At 39.6% G+C, this 20,989-nt stretch overlaps 1 protein-coding gene across 1 annotated transcript; it reads right to left on the bottom strand.

Moving 5' to 3' along the window:
* Window positions 1-5,688: 5,688 nt before the first annotated feature.
* LOC147624188 (abscisic stress-ripening protein 3-like) lies at window positions 5,689-6,534 on the bottom strand. The gene is made up of 2 exons (XM_086819901.1): window positions 6,267-6,534; window positions 5,689-6,174 (listed from the first exon to the last, which is right to left on the bottom strand). Exons 1-2 carry the CDS (start codon window positions 6,423-6,425, stop codon window positions 5,992-5,994), a joined length of 342 nt encoding a protein of 113 aa, XP_086676027.1. The 5' UTR covers window positions 6,426-6,534; the 3' UTR covers window positions 5,689-5,991.
* Between the last annotated feature and the right edge of the window lie 14,455 nt (window positions 6,535-20,989).

Below are 20,989 nucleotides of genomic sequence, written 5' to 3' on the forward strand. Positions count from 1 at the left end.
TAGAAGAGGGTTGGCAAGGGGTCTAGGAAGGACTTGGGGTTGAATTCTCTAGGGGGTCACTCATAAATATGTAAGCATAGCAAGTGGGTTCAACAGAAGGGGTTTTTTTAATCCCCTTTTTTACACTTTTTTTACATACAGAAGCGTACCATTTAAAGGGGGTATTTACAGATTGAATAGAAAAAGATTGTGTTTTATTTATGAAAAATTTACAGGTAAGGGGTTTTTAAATTAGGCCTTGAATGCACGTGATATAAAGAGTTTACATATAGTGAACCCCCCGAGGTTGTATGTAAGGTTAGTTGACATTAGAGGAAAATAGAGGATCTTGGAATACTCATTTTGGACTAGGGTTAGCATCAAAATTCAGAAGCATGTATTCTGTCAACATCTGATTTGTCTGTGGGGGGCAGAGCTAAGAGTATTTATGGCCAGCTACTAGTGGTGGTCAGCTAGGGTCAAGAGAGGCTTTTAGGTGGATTGTCGTAGCTTTTGGATATCAGATCTGACCTGGGAGGATATCAAAGAGAGACAGCTACATATTTTGAGGAGCTTGGAGTGAGCTTAAGTGTCCACATGTGTCAGCTGAAGATGAGGGGACATCAACTGAGTGTATTGGTGCCTTTATTTAGTGTTTGTGCTGGGTTTTGGTGTAGTTGGTAATAGTTCCTCCTCACGATGATGTGCTCTGAATGGGGTATAGAGACAAGTTCTCCCAAACACATCAACGTCATCAGCACAAAAGAGTAGGTAGCTATAACATTTTCACGAAGGCCTTGGGAGAAAAGATGCTCGATAGATTTTACACTATGCTTGGAGTCTTGGAGATGGAGGTTGAGCTTGTGGGGGAGTGTTGAGATGTTAAAATCGCAACACGAGTTGACACTCATGACATGCCTGGGTGACCATCCCCCCTTTACACCACTAGCATGTGACACACGATGAATCTTCTCCAGTTAACTTGGTTGGACTACACCTATCTAGACCAACCGAGTTATAACATACTTATCTTGGACTACACCTATCTAGACCAACCGAGTTATAACATACTTATCTTGGACTACACCTATCTCGTCCAACCGAGTTATGGCATACTTATCTTGGACTACACCTATCTAGTCCAACCGAGTTATGGCATACTTATCTTGCCTGCTCACCTACTTGGCATGTTCACATTATAGACCGCTTGTACATAGTACTCTAGTACTTATGTTGGTTTTCATTTATCTTTTGTAGACCTCTTTTGAGAACAAGAAGAAGAAGAAGATCTCAGCCCCGTTCCATGTTTGTGTGTGTCTTATCCATTGTTGTGTGACTGTATGTGTACTTGCAAGAGCTCAAGCTCTCTCTCCTCCCCTAATCTTTTCAAGGGTATCTCCTTCTTATCTTGGGGGGGTGGTGGTTTCACTCATAAATATGTAAGCGTAGCATGTGGGTTCAACAAAATGTGTTTTTTTAATCCCTTTTTTTACACATTTTTTACATACAGAAAGGGTACCATTTGGAGGGGGTATTCATAGGTTGAATAGAAAAAGGGTATGTTTTATTCATGAAAAATTCATAGATAAGAGATTTTTAAAATTGGCCTAGAATGCACGTGATACAAAGGGTTTACTTATTATAGTGAACCCCCCAAGACAAAAAGAGCTTCTTATCAAGGCTAAGGTAAGTTCCTGACTTGAACACACCTCAACCCTAATCCCTTTGGGCCTAAAATCATTAAGACCTTAATGTTTGAAGGCCTTATAACTTTGAGGCCTTAGAGCATTTAAGCCTTGGTGAGCTAAACCCTTAATGCATTAAGGTATTAGAGCATTTAAGCCTTGATACATTAAGAGCTTAGCACCAAAGCCATAATCCATTAAGGTCTTAGAGAATTTAGGCCTTAATGATTAAGGCCTTAGTAGCAAAGCCATAATGCATTCAACCCTAAGTGTTTTAGGCCTAAATGCGCAAAGGCCTAAATGGTCTTAGGCCTTAATGCTTTAAGCCCTAAATGCATTAATACCTTAGACCATTTAGGCCTAGATGCATTAAGGCCTTACTGCACTAAAGCCTTAATGTTGTAAGTTCTTAATGCATTAAGGCCTTCTTGCACTAAAGCCTCAATGTCATAAGTCCTTAATGAATTAAGGCCTTAGTGTCATAAAGCCTTAATGTTATAAGTCCTTATAGTATTTATGCCTTAGTGAACTAATGTTATAAGTCCTTATAGTATTTATGCCTTAGTGAACTAATGTTATAAGTCCTTATAGTATTTAGGCGTTAATGAATTAATACCTACTACTGAACTAAGGCCTTACCACCAAGGACTTAATGCCTTAAGGTCTAAATGCTTTAAGGCCTAAATATAATAGTATGGACTTACAAAGGGACTTACAACATTATGGCCCTCATACTTCATGCTTAAATCCATTACAGATTTAGAGCACTAAATCCATAATGCATTAAGGCCTTAGAGCAATTAGGCTTAGAGCATTAAGGCCTTAGCATATCGAGGTTTTAATGCATGAAGGTATCTCTCTCTCTCTCTCTCTCTCTCTCTCTCTCTCTCTCTCTCTCTCTCTCTCTCTCTCTCTCTCTCTCTCTCTCTCTCTCTCTCTTACACACACACACACACACACAAATTTCTAACACTCAAAATGAAATATATAGATAGTAAACCAAAGATATACAATAGCATGATCAAAAGGAAAATGGATGGAGCAGTGTTAACCTAGCTACTCTAGGTTTTGTCACTATCAGTAGTATTAGCTCAAGTGTGAGAAGATGATTCAAACTTTATCTATATATCTCAATGACATTGTTGAGGTATGTCTAGTACCCAAACTAGCTTATGTGGGACAGTCTACCTAGGTGCTCGGCTCCACCCCTTTGGATAATTGCTACATGCACACACTGTCTCAATAGCCCTTGGGTAATTATTGTGTGCACACTATCTCAAGAGCTCTCCTTGCATCGCCATGTGGAACCCTATGAAATTGTCCCTACCTCATGGTCCATAGATGAAAGGTTACACCAAATCGCACCTCCCACCCTATGTATGTCAAGATCTCAAGAGTCTATCCTATGCCTATGGTATTATGCTCACACCTTCACACTTTACTCCAAGACCTTGGCACTAACATCATCCTGAAAGTCTGAAGTCCTCTGCTGTAATATCGCAATCTCCTCGAAGTCTACAACAAGGATATTAATGTGGCCCTCCAACCTCGTGAGAGTGAAAGATCGATGTCATCCATGCCAAAAGAAAGGTTATCTATGCCCAAAACTCGATATGCAGTAACAATAAACCTTAGTGTTATAAAGTGGGCACAAGTGGGTACATTAGTAACATTGGGCTAGTAATGCAAGAAATGTGGAAGAGTTGCCAACATCCAAGTGCATAAAATCCTATCACTTAGGCAGATAGATAAATAAAATGGACGTTTTCATTCACATATGCTAGAGCATGCAATGGGAATGGTGGTGTGGATGATCTCTGCTTATGGGTAGAGGGCTATGTATGGCCTATTTCCCATGCCCCCTCGATGTGTGACATGCTTGCACGACTCGATGTCCCATGATTTTTGCTCATGGTGGGTAGAGGGCTATGTATGGCCTAGTCCTCATGGTGGGTAGAGGGCTATGTATGGCCTAGTCCTCATGCCTTGGCCATGTGACATGGTGGTGTGGACATCCCATGATCTATGCTCATGGGTAGAGGGTTATGTATGGCCTATTCCTCATGCCCCCTCGATGAGTGACATGTTTGTACTACTGGTAGCAATGCTCTACCTCTCAAGATCTACAAGGCATTCATCTCATCGTCTCCTTGTAGAAATGCTCTACCTCTTGTGATATAGAATCGTGTGCCTTTTGTCAAACATTCCCTTGTACAATTGATCTCTCATCTCTACCATTCCTTGAGTAAGTCTCTCAAACCTCTTGTGATATAGAATTGTGTGCCTTTTGTCAAACTTTCCCTTGTACAATTGATCTCTCATCTCTACCATTCCTTGAGTAAGTCTCTCAATGTATGCCCTTAGTATCAACATTGCATTTTTGTGTTACATGGGATAAGCTTTGTAACTCGTAGGTGGTGTGGGCTCCACAACTGGCTTAACATGTAGGGCTGATGATGATGCCTAAATGAAAAGTTTAACATAAGCAAGAATCATAACTTTTCATGCTTTTGTAAGCAAAATATAATCTCAAATTTCATGTAGACATTTAAAAGACACAATGGAAATATAGTTATGTAAAATGATAGTGAGAACATACTAAATGCTCTTACTAGTTCATCTCTCATCAACTCTAATCTAGCTACCCATAGCTACAATAGGAGTCATGGGAATGAAAGAAGGGGTCTCTCCTCTAGGCTTGGGGTAACAAGAGTAAGAATGGTAGGTTGTTCATGCCTAGCTCTAGGCCTAGTCCCTACTAGCATAGCTCTGCCAGGCTACTGTCTAGTGTAATCTCCCTACAAGCACCACTATCAAGATAGTATAAGGCTTCCTCCAATGATGATAGGTGACTACATAGACATTAGATATGTGAAGCTATCAATGGGTGTGAGAACACCTAGAGATAGTGCGAGATCTAGCAGTTATTACAAGATGCCTTGGCTATTTACAAACATGTCCAAGATGGCATCCTCTATCCTAGGGATCGTTTCCTACATCATGATAAATGCATGGAGATGGACATAGTAAGTATGCCCTCAAGGCTACGTAGTGATGCTAGCATAGCCTCTCGATCTGTCGCATGTGGAGTATAGCCATCACACTATCACGACCATCAAGAGCCCTCAGTCAATGAACTAAATGAGCTTGGCAATGGAAGAGCATGACTCCATGCTTCAAGAAGAGGGTGGAAAAGTGCAGAAAGACCTAAGGAGGGAAGGGTAAGAAGGGCCGCGCCACCACGCGGGGGGGGAGGGGGGGCCGAGGGGGGTGGGGTTTGGATGAAAAAAGATCAAAAGGAAGGCAAAAGGAATAGGGGCAAGAGCCAAGGTGGGGGCAAGGCATGGGGGTGTGGGTAAGCGCCAAGGCAAAGGAGTGGGAGAGGGGGGTGAGGGGGGCTGTGGGGGCTAGGTGCAAAGAGCTAGAACCAAATTGCAGGTTGGGTACAAGTTGTGAGACAGAGAAAAATGGGAAACAAGTAGATGTCTGAACGAATGGAAATATAGTGATAACAATGACAAAAAAGGGGGTTTATTAATATTTTTAATAAAAATAAAGCCCAATTAGCGATACCTCCACCAGATGGTGGTGGTCGAAAAGTAGCCTTGAGACCCTCACTACTCTCCCACTACTGACAAAGGGGGGAGCTTGCAATCTGTCCATGGGCCCCTTCACAAAAGCCCTTATCAAAAGCCAAACTATACTTCACTTGGTCTACTAATCTCCTTCCCTTCCTTCTAGAAACTAAAGACAGAAGAAAGGTATTTCCTTTTCTCACAAAGATGGCTATAAAAATCCCTAGGCAAATCCTTAAATGTTTGTTATCGTAACTTTTAAAGTCGAGCTAAACAAGATCTTCTTGTCATTACATTTGAAGTATTAAACAAAAAATGCTTTCAATGCACTAAAATCATTAGCAAAATAACCAACAGAATTTCGTATATGAGTGTGAGTGAGAGAGAGAGAGAGAGAGAGAGAGAGAGAAAGAGAGGGAGAGAGAGGATGGTGGCCTTTGTAAATTTTCAAGCTCAACTAAAGGAGATCTTGTCATTAGATTTGTACTATTATTTTTTTTCCAAAGCAAAGGCATTAAGAAGTTAGGAAGGAGTTACAAAGTGTAGCGATCTTGTCATTACATTTGTAGAGTTAAACAAAAAAAAATGATTTCAATGCATTGAAGTCATTGGAATAACCATTAAAATTTGGTCGGGGTGTGTGTGTGTGTGAGAGAGAGACAGAGTTTGAGAGAGTGAGAGAGAGCGAGAGAGAGAGAGAGAGAGAGAGTGGGAGAGAGGATGGTGGATGGATGGATGAATGAATGGGTTGATTATAATGACCAGTGATGAGCATGCTTGTGGGCCTCTTTCGCCTCCTTCTTGGCCTGCTTCCTCTCGTGCTTCTCGTGCGCAGCGAGCGCACCAGCCCCGACGGCAATGGCAGCAGCCACGTGCTCACGGACCTTGTGCGTGTGGTGCTGCTCAGGATGCTTCTTGGCCTCGTGCCTCTCGTGCTGCATTTGACGCCCAGAACGTCCATCAGATATTCGGATCAACACGTTAAAATCCACCACAGTACGCAAATATATATAGGAGGGGGACTCACCAGAGCAAATGCGCCCGCGGCCACAGCGCACGTGTCCGCTACGTGCTGGCGATGCTTGTGCTTCTTCGCCGCTGCCTCAGCTGATCGTCCGGCCTGCTTCTCCACGCTAGTCCGCGCAGAGCTGCTTTTGGCGTGGTGGTGAGAGGCGCTAGTAGCCATATCTTCGGGATAATCGATTGGGGTGAAGGCTTGATTTAGGCTGAAGGTAGTAATAATTAGGCGTAGGTTTACGAGAGCGGATCAAAGGATGCTGGTGATAGCACCCCTGCCGAGAGACCACAGATGCTATATAGCTAGATAGGCAGGCAGCACGGCAGCCGCGTGTTAGCCCAGCACCGACCTGGCTGCGCTTTCGTGCGCCGACACGGCCTTAAACACGCACACGCAAGCCCTGGAGGGTAGCTTCTCATGAAGTTCCACTCTCGCTTTCTTGCCACGCTGGACACACCAGTCAGCCCATATCCATCCACGTTCTCTCTGTTGGGCCCCCGCAACACTGATGTCTCTCTTGGAAAATAGAGCTGCTTATATCAAGCCTAGGACATTCCATTGGTGGAACTATTGTTTGGGTTTTGTTTGTGCTTTGTGCATGAGCTTGTTTTGTTTGTGCTTTGTGCATGAGCTCTCTACTCTAAACTCTATGCATTATGATCTATCCTTTTGGTTTGCACGTGTAGAGTATATTGCATGCATAGGGTGTGTAGAGAGCTCCTTTATGTATGAGATATGCATGAAAGAGTATGCACAAGGGAGCATAATGAGAGCTATGCGTATGAGCTTTCTTGCATAACCTCTTATGAGTTATGCATGACCTCTCTCATGCATAATATTTTTTATATAACTCATGTTTCTTTGATGTTCCTCTCGTCACACCATGCTTATGTGTAATTCTTTATCTTTATGCATGAGCTCTATACATAATACTCTATGCATAGAGTATCATGTGTTCTATGCCTAGAGCATCATACATGCATGAGCTCTATACATAATACTCTATGCATGAAGTATCATGTGCTCTATGCCTAGAGTATCACGCATTAGATGCCTAGAGTATCATGTGTTCTATGCATTTGGTTGGGGCATGCATTAAGTGTGTTGCATACATAGAGTATAAAGAGATCTCTTCTACTGATGAGCTATGCATAAAAGTGAGCTCTTATAAGCCCACTTCTGTATAAATAGAGCTCTTATAAGCCCACTTTTGTATAAATAGAGCTCTTATAAGCAATTTGATTTACGAATGTTTAGGGTAGTGGTTGGTAGCTTCTTTGTTGCTCAGTGATGTTGTCTATATCGTGGTAGCCTCTTTGCATTGTTGAATGCTTCATGTCTCTTGGTCTTTGCTGTTTGGCTTGACTCTTGGCTCTTTGATTGCTTGTCCTTGCTTGTCTTCATGTTTATTGCCACTTATGCTTTGCTTACATATACTCGCATACTCATTTGGTTGCGGCATTTTTGCAAGGGTTGTACACTTCTTTTTCACACACACTAGCATGCTCATTTGGTTGCATTTTACAAACACTTTTGACTCATGGTCACATATTTTTGGTGCTAGTGAAATGTTCTCGATGATATTGTTGATGCCCATCTCAGTGATGTCCATGCTGAAGAGCATGCATATGCCATGGAACTTTGTAGCTTGAAAGATTCTCCATTTAGCCCCAAATGAACACTAATGCTATCTCCCACCATTAGAAGAGCTACATTTACATCAATACTTTGTAACCTTATCTTCAAGCCTAAAGGGTTAGTTTTTCAAGCCACAAATATTTTTTATGCTCGTTATCTTCATTGAATACATGGTTTTCGCCTTTGCTGCTACGCCTCTACGAATGGAGGCCACCCTTGTGGTTTGTTGATGCTAAAGTGATGGTGGCCGCTTGTTCACTTGCTAAGGACCACCGAGCTTCTGTTTGCTAATTGATTATCACCTGGTTGATGTGAAATGCCTTTGAGATGGAGTGCTAGCAGATCACATAGAGACTGCAATGCTTACAGGAGGTGACTTCACTCATGCATTCTAACATTGACTATTACAAGGTTGATGCAAATCAAGGATTCAAATATGCTAAAAAAAAGTGATCCTTAACTCCTCTCTATCACTCTGAGCACATCCGCTATGATAGGCTAGCTCCTTTAGCACTGCTCTTGTTTCTCTTGGCTATGGTATGGTGCAGCTCTCTTGCTCAAGTTGTTGCTTCTTCTCGCTTTTCTTGCTATTTCTTGCAAGTATTGGCCTATGCATTATTGTGATTTATATTGGGAAGCTATTGCAACTAACCCCTTGCACGCTCTTGACAATGGCTCTTGGATCTGCACCAATCTTGCAACTTTCTTAGATGGTGAAATGCTCTTGATAACTGGTAACTTCAGCCCGCCACCACTGTGCTTATGGAAATCAGCCCTAGGTGTTGTCCTCCCTTTCTTTATAAGACGATCTCTTCCCAAGGAACTACTACTTAACAATGCTCTCCCTCCCTTTCTCTCTTGATAAACACTACTGTTGTTGCCTACAAGAGGAGAAAATTAGGGATAAAGAACTAATCTAGAACCTAATGAATCCAGTATCACCTATTTCAAGCCTACGCTAGAAGAGCTAGACCTAAGCCCTGATATACCATGTTAAGAATCATGGATCAAGCTCTCATTAATGACTACACTAATCTAACTAATCTAAGGTGGATAGAAATGAAGAAGACTCATCATGACTATATATCAATTAAGATGCACTCAAGTACTCAAGTACAATTAAACACCAAGATGTATTAGCTTGGATACATAAAGAGACTTGACATAAGTGTAAGTGATGTGTTCATTGCTTGAAATGGTCCCCTTTTATATGAGAAGGTACATCCTTGAACTTGTACATCAATGTGGGATAATCCCCTTTGCTCATGTAACTTCATGCTAGACTTTGCACTTGCTTGGCTACTCGTTCTCACTCCCTATCTCTTCCTTTATGCTTTATGGCACCACATTTCTCAACAACACAACTATACACATGACTATAACTACGCATTGATAGTCACATTGAATGGGGGAAAAATTGGATCCTCCTACCTAGGCCTCCCACCCAAGCCGCGATGCTCTGTCTTCCCCAAATTTCTTGGTTGCATGACCTAGCTACCTCTCATGATTCCTCCTTCCTCGCTCTTTCGTTATCTTCTTCATCTCCTTCCTTCCTTGGTCTTCCTTCCACCATTCCACCAGAATAATCACAAGGTATGTGTCTTCTTCCTTCTATGTTTTTCAATCCAAAGATTTTTATTTTCTATGTCCTTCTCCATTCTCCTCTCCATTCCCTTTCTCTCTATTGATTTAATATTCTTTGCTCTAACCCTAAACCCACTGCTCTTGTTTTTATGGTTTTAGCGACTTTTTTGTACTATGTTTATGCTTATGATATGCATGTGCATGTATGCCCAATGCTATGTGCATTAGCTCTCTACTACTCTAAACTCTATGCATAAAGTATTATGCTCTATCCTTTTGGTTGGCATATGCGTAGAGTATATTGCATGCATAGGTTGTAAAAGAGAACTCGTTTATACATGAGCTGTGCATGAAAGAGTATGCACAAGGGAACATAATCAGAGCTATGCATGAGCTCTCTTGGATAACCTCTTATGAGTTATGCATGAGCTCCCATGAGCTATGCATAAACAAGGCTCTCTTGCATAGCCTCTCATGATTACGCATGAGCTCTTTTAAGCTCTCTCTTGGCCTCTCTTATGCATAAATTGTTTTGATATAACTCATGTTTCTTTGATGTGTCTTGGTCTTCCATCTATCTTACACAGCCTTCTCTTGTCACACCCTGCTTGTGTGTAATTATTTATCTTTATGCATGAGCTCTACATATAATACTCTATGATCATAGAGTATCATGTGTTCTATGCCTAGAGTATTATACATGCATGAACTCTATACATGATACTCTATGCATAGAGTATCATGTGTTCTATGCCTAGCGTATTATGTGTTTTATGCATTTGGTTGGGCATGCATATAGTATGTTGCATACACAGAGTGTAAAGAGAGATCTTTTAGAACATCATGTGTTCTATGTATTTGTTTGGGCATGCATAGAGTGTGTTACATACATAGAGTATAAAGAGAGCTCTTTTTTGCATGAGCTATGCATAAAAGTGAGTTCTTATAAGCTCACTTCTACATATTTATAGAGCTATGCATAATACCTTATTTGTATTCAACCTATGCATGAGCTCTCTTAAGATCTATGCATGAGCTCTTATAAGCTCACTTCTACATATTTATAGAGCTATGCATAATACCTTATTTGTATTCAACCTATGCATGAGCTCTCTTAAGATCTATGCATGAGCTCTTTTTTGTATAAGTTGTGCATGAGCTCTCTTTCATAACCTCTCATGATTTATGCATGAGCTCTCAAGAGTTATGCATAGAGAGAGCTCTCTTACATAACCTCTCACACGGGGGTTATACATGAGCTCTATAAATAATACTATGCCTTTGGTTGGGCATGCATAGAGTATAAAGAGAGCTCTTTTATATGTATGAGCTATGTATAAAAGAGAGCTTTTATAAGATCTATTATGCCTCAAGAGATCTATGCATAAGTTATTATTTGTATGACATAAGAATGAGGGTTATGCATGAGCTCTTATTTGTATGAGATATACTGAGCTCTCATGAACTATGCATAAAGAGAGCTCTCTTGAATAACCTCTCATGAGTTATGCATGAGCTCTCATAAGCTCTCATAGGCTTAATGTTTTTCATATTAATAATGTTTCTTTGATGTGTAGGTCTTCCATCTATCTTGTGCAACCTCTATTCTCCCTTGTCATACACTCTTAGGAAAGCTCTTGTCATATGCTACTTGTGTGTAATTCTTTGTCTTTATGCATGATCTCTACAAAAGGCAAGGATAAACCTCTTTTGAGCCATACTTAGGCCAAGAGGGCTTTAAGGAAGAGAGAGAAAACTTTCTTAATTTTGGTTAACTAGCTTTGTGTTGAAGAACCATCTCCTAGGGATACATCACATGACTCTTTCCTTTCTAAATTTTTTGATTGTTTCCCTGAATGAGTTACCTCGTGGACTACCTAGTGCATGTCCTGAGGATCATCAAATACACATTATTTGTGGAAGTGCACCGCCTTGTAGAGCACCTTATAGAGTTAATCCTCTTGAGCAAAGAGAAATTCAAACTCAAATCAAGGATTTTCTTTCTCGAGGACTTATTAGACCAACTGGTTCACCATATGGAGCACCAGTCCTTCTTGTAAAGAAGAATCATTCATACACATCTCATCTCATTCATCCACATCCATCCAATCGTTCACATGTACGACTTCTCACATCTATCCTTTCATTCATATCTATCACTTCACATCCACATATATTCATGTCACATCACATCTCTTTACATCACATCACATTCTTTCACATACACATCTATATCCATTCTTTCACATACATGCACATCCATTCTTTCACATACTCATTCACATCCATCCACATCCATTCTTTCACATACTCATTCACATCCATTCTTCACATACATCCACTCACATCCCATATCATTCATTTACATCCAGATTCATATGACATCACATCTCATCCATTCATTCACATCTATCTAATTCACATGACATCACATCTCATCCATTCATTCACATCTATCTAATTCACATCACATCTCATCGTATCTATTCACATCACATCCATTCACATCTCATCGCATCTATTCACCTCACATCTCATCACCTCTATTCACATCACATCCATCCATCCATTCATGCACATCTATCTGATTCACATCACACATCTCATCACATCTATTCACCTCACATCACATCACCTCTATTCACATCACATCTATCCATCCCTTCATTTACATCTATCTGATTCACATCACATCTCATCACCTCTATTCACATCACATCCATCCATCCATTCATTCACATCTATATTATTCACATCACATCTATTCACCTCACATCTCATCACCTCTATTCACCACATCTATCCATCCCTTCATTCACATCTATCTGATTTACATCACATCTCATCACCTCTATTCACATCACATCCATCCATCCATTCATTCACATCTATCTGATTCACATCACATCCATCTATCCATTCATTCCCACCTATCTGATTCACATCACATCTCATCACATCTATTCATAGAATTTAAACATAGAATTTAGGAGAATTCTAACTTTGATATATAAAAAAGTTGCATCTATTTATACATAAAAATCAACTTTAATGAGAATAACACCGAAATAAAAATAAATCCTTTATGCATCTTTCTATGCATAAAATCAATTTTAATGAGAATAACACTTTTGAAATAAAAATAAATCCTTTATGCATCTTTCTATGCATAAAATCAATTTTAATGAGAATAACACTTTTGAAATAAAAATAAATTCTTTATGCATCTTTCTATGCATAAAATCAATTTTAATGAAAATAACACTTTTATAATAAAAATTTTCCATTATGCATCTTTCTATGCATAGAAATTAAATTCAATGAAAATAACACTTTTATAGTAAAAAAAATTCCATTATGTATCTTTCTATGCATAGAAATTAAATTCAATAAAAATAACACTTTTATAATAAAAAATTTTCATTATGCATCTTTATATGCATAGAAATTAAATTCAATGAAAATAACACTTTTATAATAAAAAAATTTTCATTATGCATCTTTCTATGCATAGAAATTAAATTCAATGAAAATAACACTTTTATAATAAAAAAAATTTCCATTATGCATCTTTCTATGCATAGAAATTAAATTCAATGAAAATAACACTTTTATGATTAAAAAAGTCCATTATACATCTTTCTATGCATAGAAATTAATTTTAATAATTAATATCAATGATATCCATGCATATTCATAGGTGAATATGTACATGGAGTAAATTAAAATTATATTTCTTTAGAATGCACAAACGGTGGGAATTACTCTTTTGGAATAACATAAAAATAAACTTTCTTTTCCACAAAATTAAAAAATTTTACCATAACCTCCTTTGTATGGCTGACCATTTCTCATTTTTATCATTCTAATTTCAACTTAAATTAACCCAATCTAGATGTATAGGACTCTAATCTACATAATTTTTAGAAATCAAGAGAGTAAACAATAAGAAAAGTTTAATTAATCTTTTTGCTATTCATTCTAGGATAAAGAAAGGCTGAATTGTAAAGAAGAGAAGGGGGTGGCCTTTTCATCAAGGCATAGCATTAGAATTTACTTCAATCAATTATAAAATAAGAAAATCCAGAAAACCATAGATTTAAAATTAAAAAGTAAGAAAATTTTAGCTTACATGGAGTTGTAAGCTTTCCTTTGGCTTGAGGGATTGAGGGTTCTACTCTTTTTTTAAGCAAGAGTGGCCACCAATTGCTTTGGAGAGGATTAAGCCAAAAACAATTGAATTATCAAGAAAATTCAATGTAAATGGCTCTGGGTAGGAGTAGAGTAACAGTGCCTAAAACACCATTAAGCTTTTAAAAAGGGGGAGGCTTCTATTTATAGGAAAAAGTGAGTCTCTAACCAAGAAAATTGATTCTAGAATTTTCTAGATCAGTTTGGTCAATTTTTGACCATTTTTGGGTCAGTTTAGCTTACTTTTTGGATCTAGTTGAAACAGGAGAGAGGAGAGATAAAAATATCTCATTATTTTTTAGTTTAAAACTCCTCCACACATGTGAAATAGGCACCTCCACACATGTGAAATAGGCACCTCCTTCATGAGGGAGATCCCCACACTGAGGTGTCAAAAATGCATCATTTCCTCTAAATATCTTTTAATTTTTAACTAATAAACCTTGTACTCAGTCAAGTCTTCATCTTATGTGAGCATTTACTCATTTTTGGAGGTTTTTCTTTTTTTTCTTCAATTTATCTCCTCTCTACATTTGGATTAATCTTATTGGTCCATAGGAACCTTAATTGGAGCATAATTAAAATCTGGACCCTTAGATTAAGGTTCTTTATACCTATTTTTAATTAATTCCAATTGCACATTGGAAATTTCTTTTTGAATTTCTATTTCAGGGGAAATCGTTTTAGACACTAGGAGGATTTTTATATCCAAAAATATCTCAATTTTGAATTACCTCCCTCTAGACATTTTCTCTCTCCAGGCCAAAATAGATAGAAACAAGATCTATTATTATTCTGAAAAGGGGATTGATTACAGGGGGAGAAACTGGACATCTTGAGGGACTGGGGAGGAATCTTACAACTTTCATGTGAGACACATCCGATCTTATGTGCCTGTAAACTTCTATTCACACGTCGTACCATGAACAGTTGCAATGGGTGTCCTGTTCATAATGTACACAGCAATTGCTACTGCTTTTGTCCAAAAATAATGTGCCGTATTCTTTTCAGCCATTAAGGCATATGCCACTTCTGTAATGTGCCTATTTTTTCTTTCTAAAATACCATTCTATTGGCAGAGTGTACCTGCATTATGTAAACTATCTCTTGATTCCTTGCTTTCTTAGGAAATCACTGAACTCACTAGAAAAATATTCTCCCCCACCATATGATCTCAAGCATTTTATTCGCATGTCTTTTTCCTTCCCGGCCAAGGCTTTAGATCTCCAATAGTGAGCAAATATCTCACTTTTCTCCTTCATAAAGTAAACCCACACTTTCCTAGTGTGGTCATCAATGAATGTAACATAATACCTGCAACCTGCAATTATTGCAGCTTTAGCTGGTCCCCATACATCTGAATGTATAACATCTAATGGCCTTGCACTGACATGATTTTTGGCAAACTTGCAAAAATAATATTTTGGGCTTGCATAGACTTTAGTCGCTGTATATTCACCTGACCAATGCACTTGTGCCATATGTCAATATCTATGACACTTGTTCTATGCGCAAACATAGCTACCTTTACCTTAGGCATGTTTACATCCAAAGTAAACATCTTGCCATTTCTGTTACCCTTTGTTGCAACCAAGCGATACTGATTTTTGAAGTCTTCCACAAAATATCCTTGAGGATTAAACCTCACTTGTTTGCAGACCCTGCTCAACCATCTGTCTAATAAAAACTAGGTTCTTTGTAATATTTGGAACATGTACATTTTCCAAGTACTTCCTTTTTCCCTCTTGCATAGATAATGACACTTTACCAACATGTGCAATGGGATGCACAATATCATCACATGTTTCTACATAACTTGGTTTTTCATTTTTTGCATATCTCTAAACCACTCATTATGACTAGTCATGTGGTTAGAGGCACCATAATCTATATACCATATATCCTGAGATTTTAAAAAATCCCATGTTATGAAATTAAGCCTGTGCTGCATCACAAATAGTTGCTCACTTCTTTCATCACCACCCTATTTACTAGATGATGCATAATTACCTTGCTATAAATTTCCACTTTTAATGCCATTCTGTTTTTTATAGCAGTACTTTGCCATGTGCCTTGCTTTGCCATAATAATAGTACTCTATGCTATTTGCACTCTGATTTCTTTGCCAACCACCTCGGCCTCTTTGGCTCCCCTTGCCTCTAAACTGGCCTCTTCCACTATGTATGATTGCTGCTGTGTTGTTCGAATCATTGGAGTGTTGTCCAGAATTCTAGTTTGCTTTTGTCAGTCACACCTTGGCCTCGACCACGATCTCTACCTTTACCTCTACCCGAATTAGAGTAAAAGGCATGTTCTGATGTGTTCTTGCTTTTTGTGAAGAATAGTCCTCACCACAAGACTTTTCCTCGTATCACGCAAAGGGAAGGAAAATTTATGCCTAATCTCTAAGCAAGTCACTCATATGTGGATGGTGATTCTAGCGGCTCAAAGCAGAGCCTTGATGAGGAGCTTGGCATTCTGTTTGTGGGCACTCCTAGTGTAAGGAGAACGAGTGTTGTTTTAAGGACACCTGGCAGTGATCCAAGTGTACGCAGGTCTACAAGGGCTAGGTATCTTGTTGATGACAGGTTAAGATATGATGGATATACAATCCATGATTATGCTTACATGGTTAAAGCAGCATAGGAGTTGGAGCCCACTTGTTTTGAGCAGGCGCTTAGAAATAAGAAATGGAAAGATTCCATAAATGAGGAGATGGAAGCATTGGATGAAAACGCAACATGGACGTTAGTGCCTTCATCTAAGGAAAATAAGGCAATTGGATGTACGTGGGTATATAAGGTCAAGCATAACGCTGATGGTTCAGTGTGAGAAAGTATAAGGCAAGATTGGTTGCCAAGGGCTATACACACACTTATGGCATTGACTATGAAGAGACATTCAGCCCAATTACAAGAATGGCAACCGTGAGCGTTGTCATTGCTATGGGTGCAGCATTAGCAAAGGGTTGGTCTTTACATCAAATGGATGTAAAGAATACCATCTTGCATGGTGATTTACGAAGTATACATGATGCAGCCACCAAGTTATGAGAGTGATGCACACCTTTTTTTGTGTGCAGGTTATGCAAAGCCTTGTATGGCTTGAAGTAGGCACCTAGAGCATGGTCAAACAAGAACAGGGAGTATCTTGTTACCATTGGATTTGAGATATCCAATGCAAATTTTTCACTTTATGTGAAAAAGACAGATAAAGGGATCATGCTATTAGTCATCTATGTGGATGACTTGATTATCACTAGTGATAGTGATGTTGACATACATGATGTCAAAAGGCTTTTGAAGTAGAAGTTTGAGATGAAATATTTAGGTGAGCTGTGGTATTTCTTGGGCATAGAGGTGGTGAGATCACCTCATGGTATTTTGTTATTACAGAGGCAGTATGGCTTGGACATGTTGTCCAAGTATGGTATGATAGGCTGTAAGCCTATTTCAGTGCCATTGGAGCAAAACACAAAGCTTTCCACAGATACAGGTGAGCTTTTGGAGAACCCCACTACGTACAGGTGCATAGTGAGAACCTTAATCTACATAACCACTATGTTGTTGGACTTGTGAGTCAGTTTATGCAGTCCCCTAGTAGGAAGCCACACTTGGATGCGGCTAGATGGATTCTCAGGTACATAAAGTCCACAATTGATTATGGACTTTTATATGAGGCTGATATAGAGATATACCTACATGGGTTGTAGACAGGAGATCTACAAGTGGTTTTATGTTCTTATTTGGGAGTGCTATTGTGAGTTGGAGCAGTAAGAAGCCGCCACCAATAGTTTCCTTGTCAAGTACAAAGTAGGGGTACTGCTATGTGGCAGCTTGTGAGGTAGATTGATTTCAAAAGTTACTTGGTGATATGGGTGAGACCGTGGATAGGGAAGTTGTCATTTATTATGATAGCATGAGCAGCATACAGTTGGACGGTAACCCAATATACCATGCTAGAAGAAAGTACATTGAGGTGCATTATCACTTTGTGAAGGAGAAGGTTCTAGCAAGGTGATGTAGATCTGGTATATATCAGCACAGAGGATCACGTGGCTAACATCTTCACAAAGGGATTGGGCACAAAGAAGCTCCACAGGTTTAGGAGATTACTTGGAGTACAGTGTGTAAAGTTAAGCTTGATGGGAAGTATTGAGATATCAAGCTTAATTAGTGCTATGGGAAAACATTGATAACCCATTAGGTGATAGCTTCTGCACTTCTGCCACCACTGGCATAGTTGGTGAGATTATGGTTGATATGTCACTAGTATGATAGGCTATGTGACAGCCACTTTGTTGTACTAGAGTTATGGCATAGTTATAGGTTCCATCTCATATAGTCAGGCTCACACTATGGACTGACCATTTGTATGTTATTTGTTGGAATTAGGGTTGCAAGAAAGCACACAAAGCTTGGAGAAGAAGAAGCAGGAATGCACACAACACAGAGTGTATTAGATTGTGTGAATGTACAAAAGATAAGTTAGCCCTAGAAGGATGGGCGTATATACAAGCCGGGGGAAAAAACCTCCTAAGGAGGGAAAAAGTCCCCCGGCGGTCGTAAGTGTGTTCACACACATCACTGCCTATATATATGGCAACAAATCCCCCCTGGTGGGAGTGATGGTGGGAGTGATGGTGTGAACGAGAGCTGGCACTCATGTATAGGGAAGTGCCATTCCTGAAATAGATCAATCCACAAAGGGGAGCAAGCCCAAAGCTTTGCGGAAAGCTTCAAATTTCTCACAAGGAAGCGCCTTTGTGAAAAGATCGACAAGGTTGTCCTGTGTTGGCACATATGCCATGTTGATTTCTCCTGCTGAGAGTCTCTCCTTGACATAGTGATAATGCACCTCAATGTGCTTTGTGCGAGCATGAAAAACTGGGTTTCTCGCAACTGCCAATGCGCTCTGACTGTCAGTGTAGATACAGGTGGCAGACTCCTGTCCAACACCCAAGTCAGCCATAAGCCGTCTGAGAGCTACACACACTCAACCGTAGCTGTGAAAGCTGCCTTGTACTCAGCTTCACAACTAGAAGTGGCCACAGTAGGTTGCTTCTTGCTCAACCAAATGCATGAGCTAGCCAAGCATGAAACAAAAACCACTTGTGGACACTCTTGTGTCATAGCAACCAGCCTAATCTGAGTCCGAAAAAGCATGTAAATCTGGCGGCAACGATCCCTCCTTGGGATAAAACAACCCAAGATATATGGTGCCACTCAAGTAGCGAAAGATGCGTTTAACTGCCTTCCAATGCTGCGACCCTGTGCTATGCATAAACCTGCTCACCTGTGAGACTGTAAACTAAATGTCTGACCTTGTAATGCATACATAAATGAAGCAACCAACAGGTGTCTGATAGAGTGTGACATCAAAGTGATCTCCAGCATCATGAAGACTCAACTTCAAACCTGTCTTCATTGGAGTAGCAATAGGCTTGCAGTCTTCAAGGCCAAATCTCCGTAAACAACAATGTCTCAATATACTTTGTCTGACACAAAGCAATGCCTCCATCACATTGCTTAAATTGTATCCCCAAATAATGATGCAAATGCCCCAAATCTGACATCTCAAAAGAGGCATTCAAATCAGCCTTAAAATCAGTAATATGACTCTCATTTGGTCCTGTGAGCAGCATGTCATCAACATAGAGAGCAATGATTAGATGTGCATCATCCACACGTTTAACATAAAAAGTGCTTTCTGTTGGACTATTCTGAAAACCAAGTGCAGTCAAATATGCATGTATCTTTTCATACCAAGCTCGTGGAGCTTGGTTTAAACCATACAAAGCCTTTTTCAACCTGCACACTTTGTTTTCCTGCCCTCTTTAAACAAAACCACGAGGCTGCGATACATACACCTCCTCATGAAAATCTCCATTCAAGAACATAGTCTTTATGTCCAACTGATGTACATTCCAACCATTATGAGCTACCAATGCACAAATGCTACGAATGGTAGTCATACGACAAGTGGGAGCAAAGGTTTCATCAAAATCAATGCCCTTTTCTTGAGCATAACCCTTTGCAAAACAAGTCTAGCCTTATAGCGATCAACACTGCCATCTGGCTTTCGTTTCAACTTAAAAACCCACTTACATCCAATGACCTTTTTACCAATAGGCAAATCACACAAAGACCATGTACCATTCTTCATTGTAGCATCATATTCACTTTGCATTGCAGCCAACCAATTTTTTGATTTTTGTGCCTCATCAAATGAAAGAGGTTCTTCACATACTAGACACAGCCAAAGCATAACAATCTGATGCATAAGAGGCATGCTAAAAACCTGAACGAGTACAACTAGAAATAGGTGCATCAATTTTACTATCACGCAAGGTTTGCACCAGCCATTTAGGCATACCTCTAGCTTGCTCATTTTCAGCCCTATCCTCATAAATTACATCCTATAAATCTGCATCAGAAAGAGGCTGATTTATGATGTCGTTTGAAATCTGCATAGGCTGAATATTTGCCTCATTAGGACTTACATTTGAATTCCCACCTATAAACAAAGGCAACAACGTATCAAATACATCCGGTGAGCTCACACCTGTCTCTTTGGTACATGATAACAAAGGCTGGACAGCATCTTCCACAAAAACAACATCTCAACTAATCAAGATACGCTTTGACTGCGGATGATACAATCTGTAACCCTTGCTCTCAACACTGTAACCAACAAAAATGCATTTGAGAGCCTTATCATCCAATTTTCTATGTTGTTGCACAGGCACTAAAGCATAGGCCAAGCAACCAAAGACACACAAGTGACCAATAGAAGGCTTCCTGCCATGCCAAGCTTCGTATGGAGTAACAGACAGCAAGGCCTTAGTGGGACACTTGTTGAGTACATATGCAGCACACATGACAGCCTCAAGCCAAAACGCATGTGGCAAAGCTTGGCTCTTTACCATACATCGTGCCATCTCCATAAGTGACTGTTTTTCCTCTCAGCAACACCATTTTGCTGAGGGGTATACGGCACTGTACATTGGTGTTTTATCTCACAACTAGCCAGAAATGCATCAAACTCTTTAGACATGTACTCCCCCCCCTCGATCAGAACGGAGGGTGCCCACAGTACAATTGGATACATTTTCAACCATAAGCAAAAAATGTTTGAAGCACAAAAACACTTCGAACTTTGCCTTCAGTGGATATACCCATGCATGCCTTGAGTAATCATCAATGAAAGTCACGAAATACAAGTGTTTACCAAATGACAGAGTTTGTATAGGCCCACATACATCACTATGTACAAGTTGCAATTTGCGAGTGGCCCGCACAGAACCATCCTTTGGAAAT

The sequence above is a fragment of the Cibotium barometz genome, chromosome 25 (assembly GCF_041138505.1).
Source record: "Cibotium barometz isolate CiBa-2024 chromosome 25, ASM4113850v1, whole genome shotgun sequence".
Taxonomy (NCBI): Eukaryota; Viridiplantae; Streptophyta; class Polypodiopsida; order Cyatheales; family Cibotiaceae; genus Cibotium; species Cibotium barometz.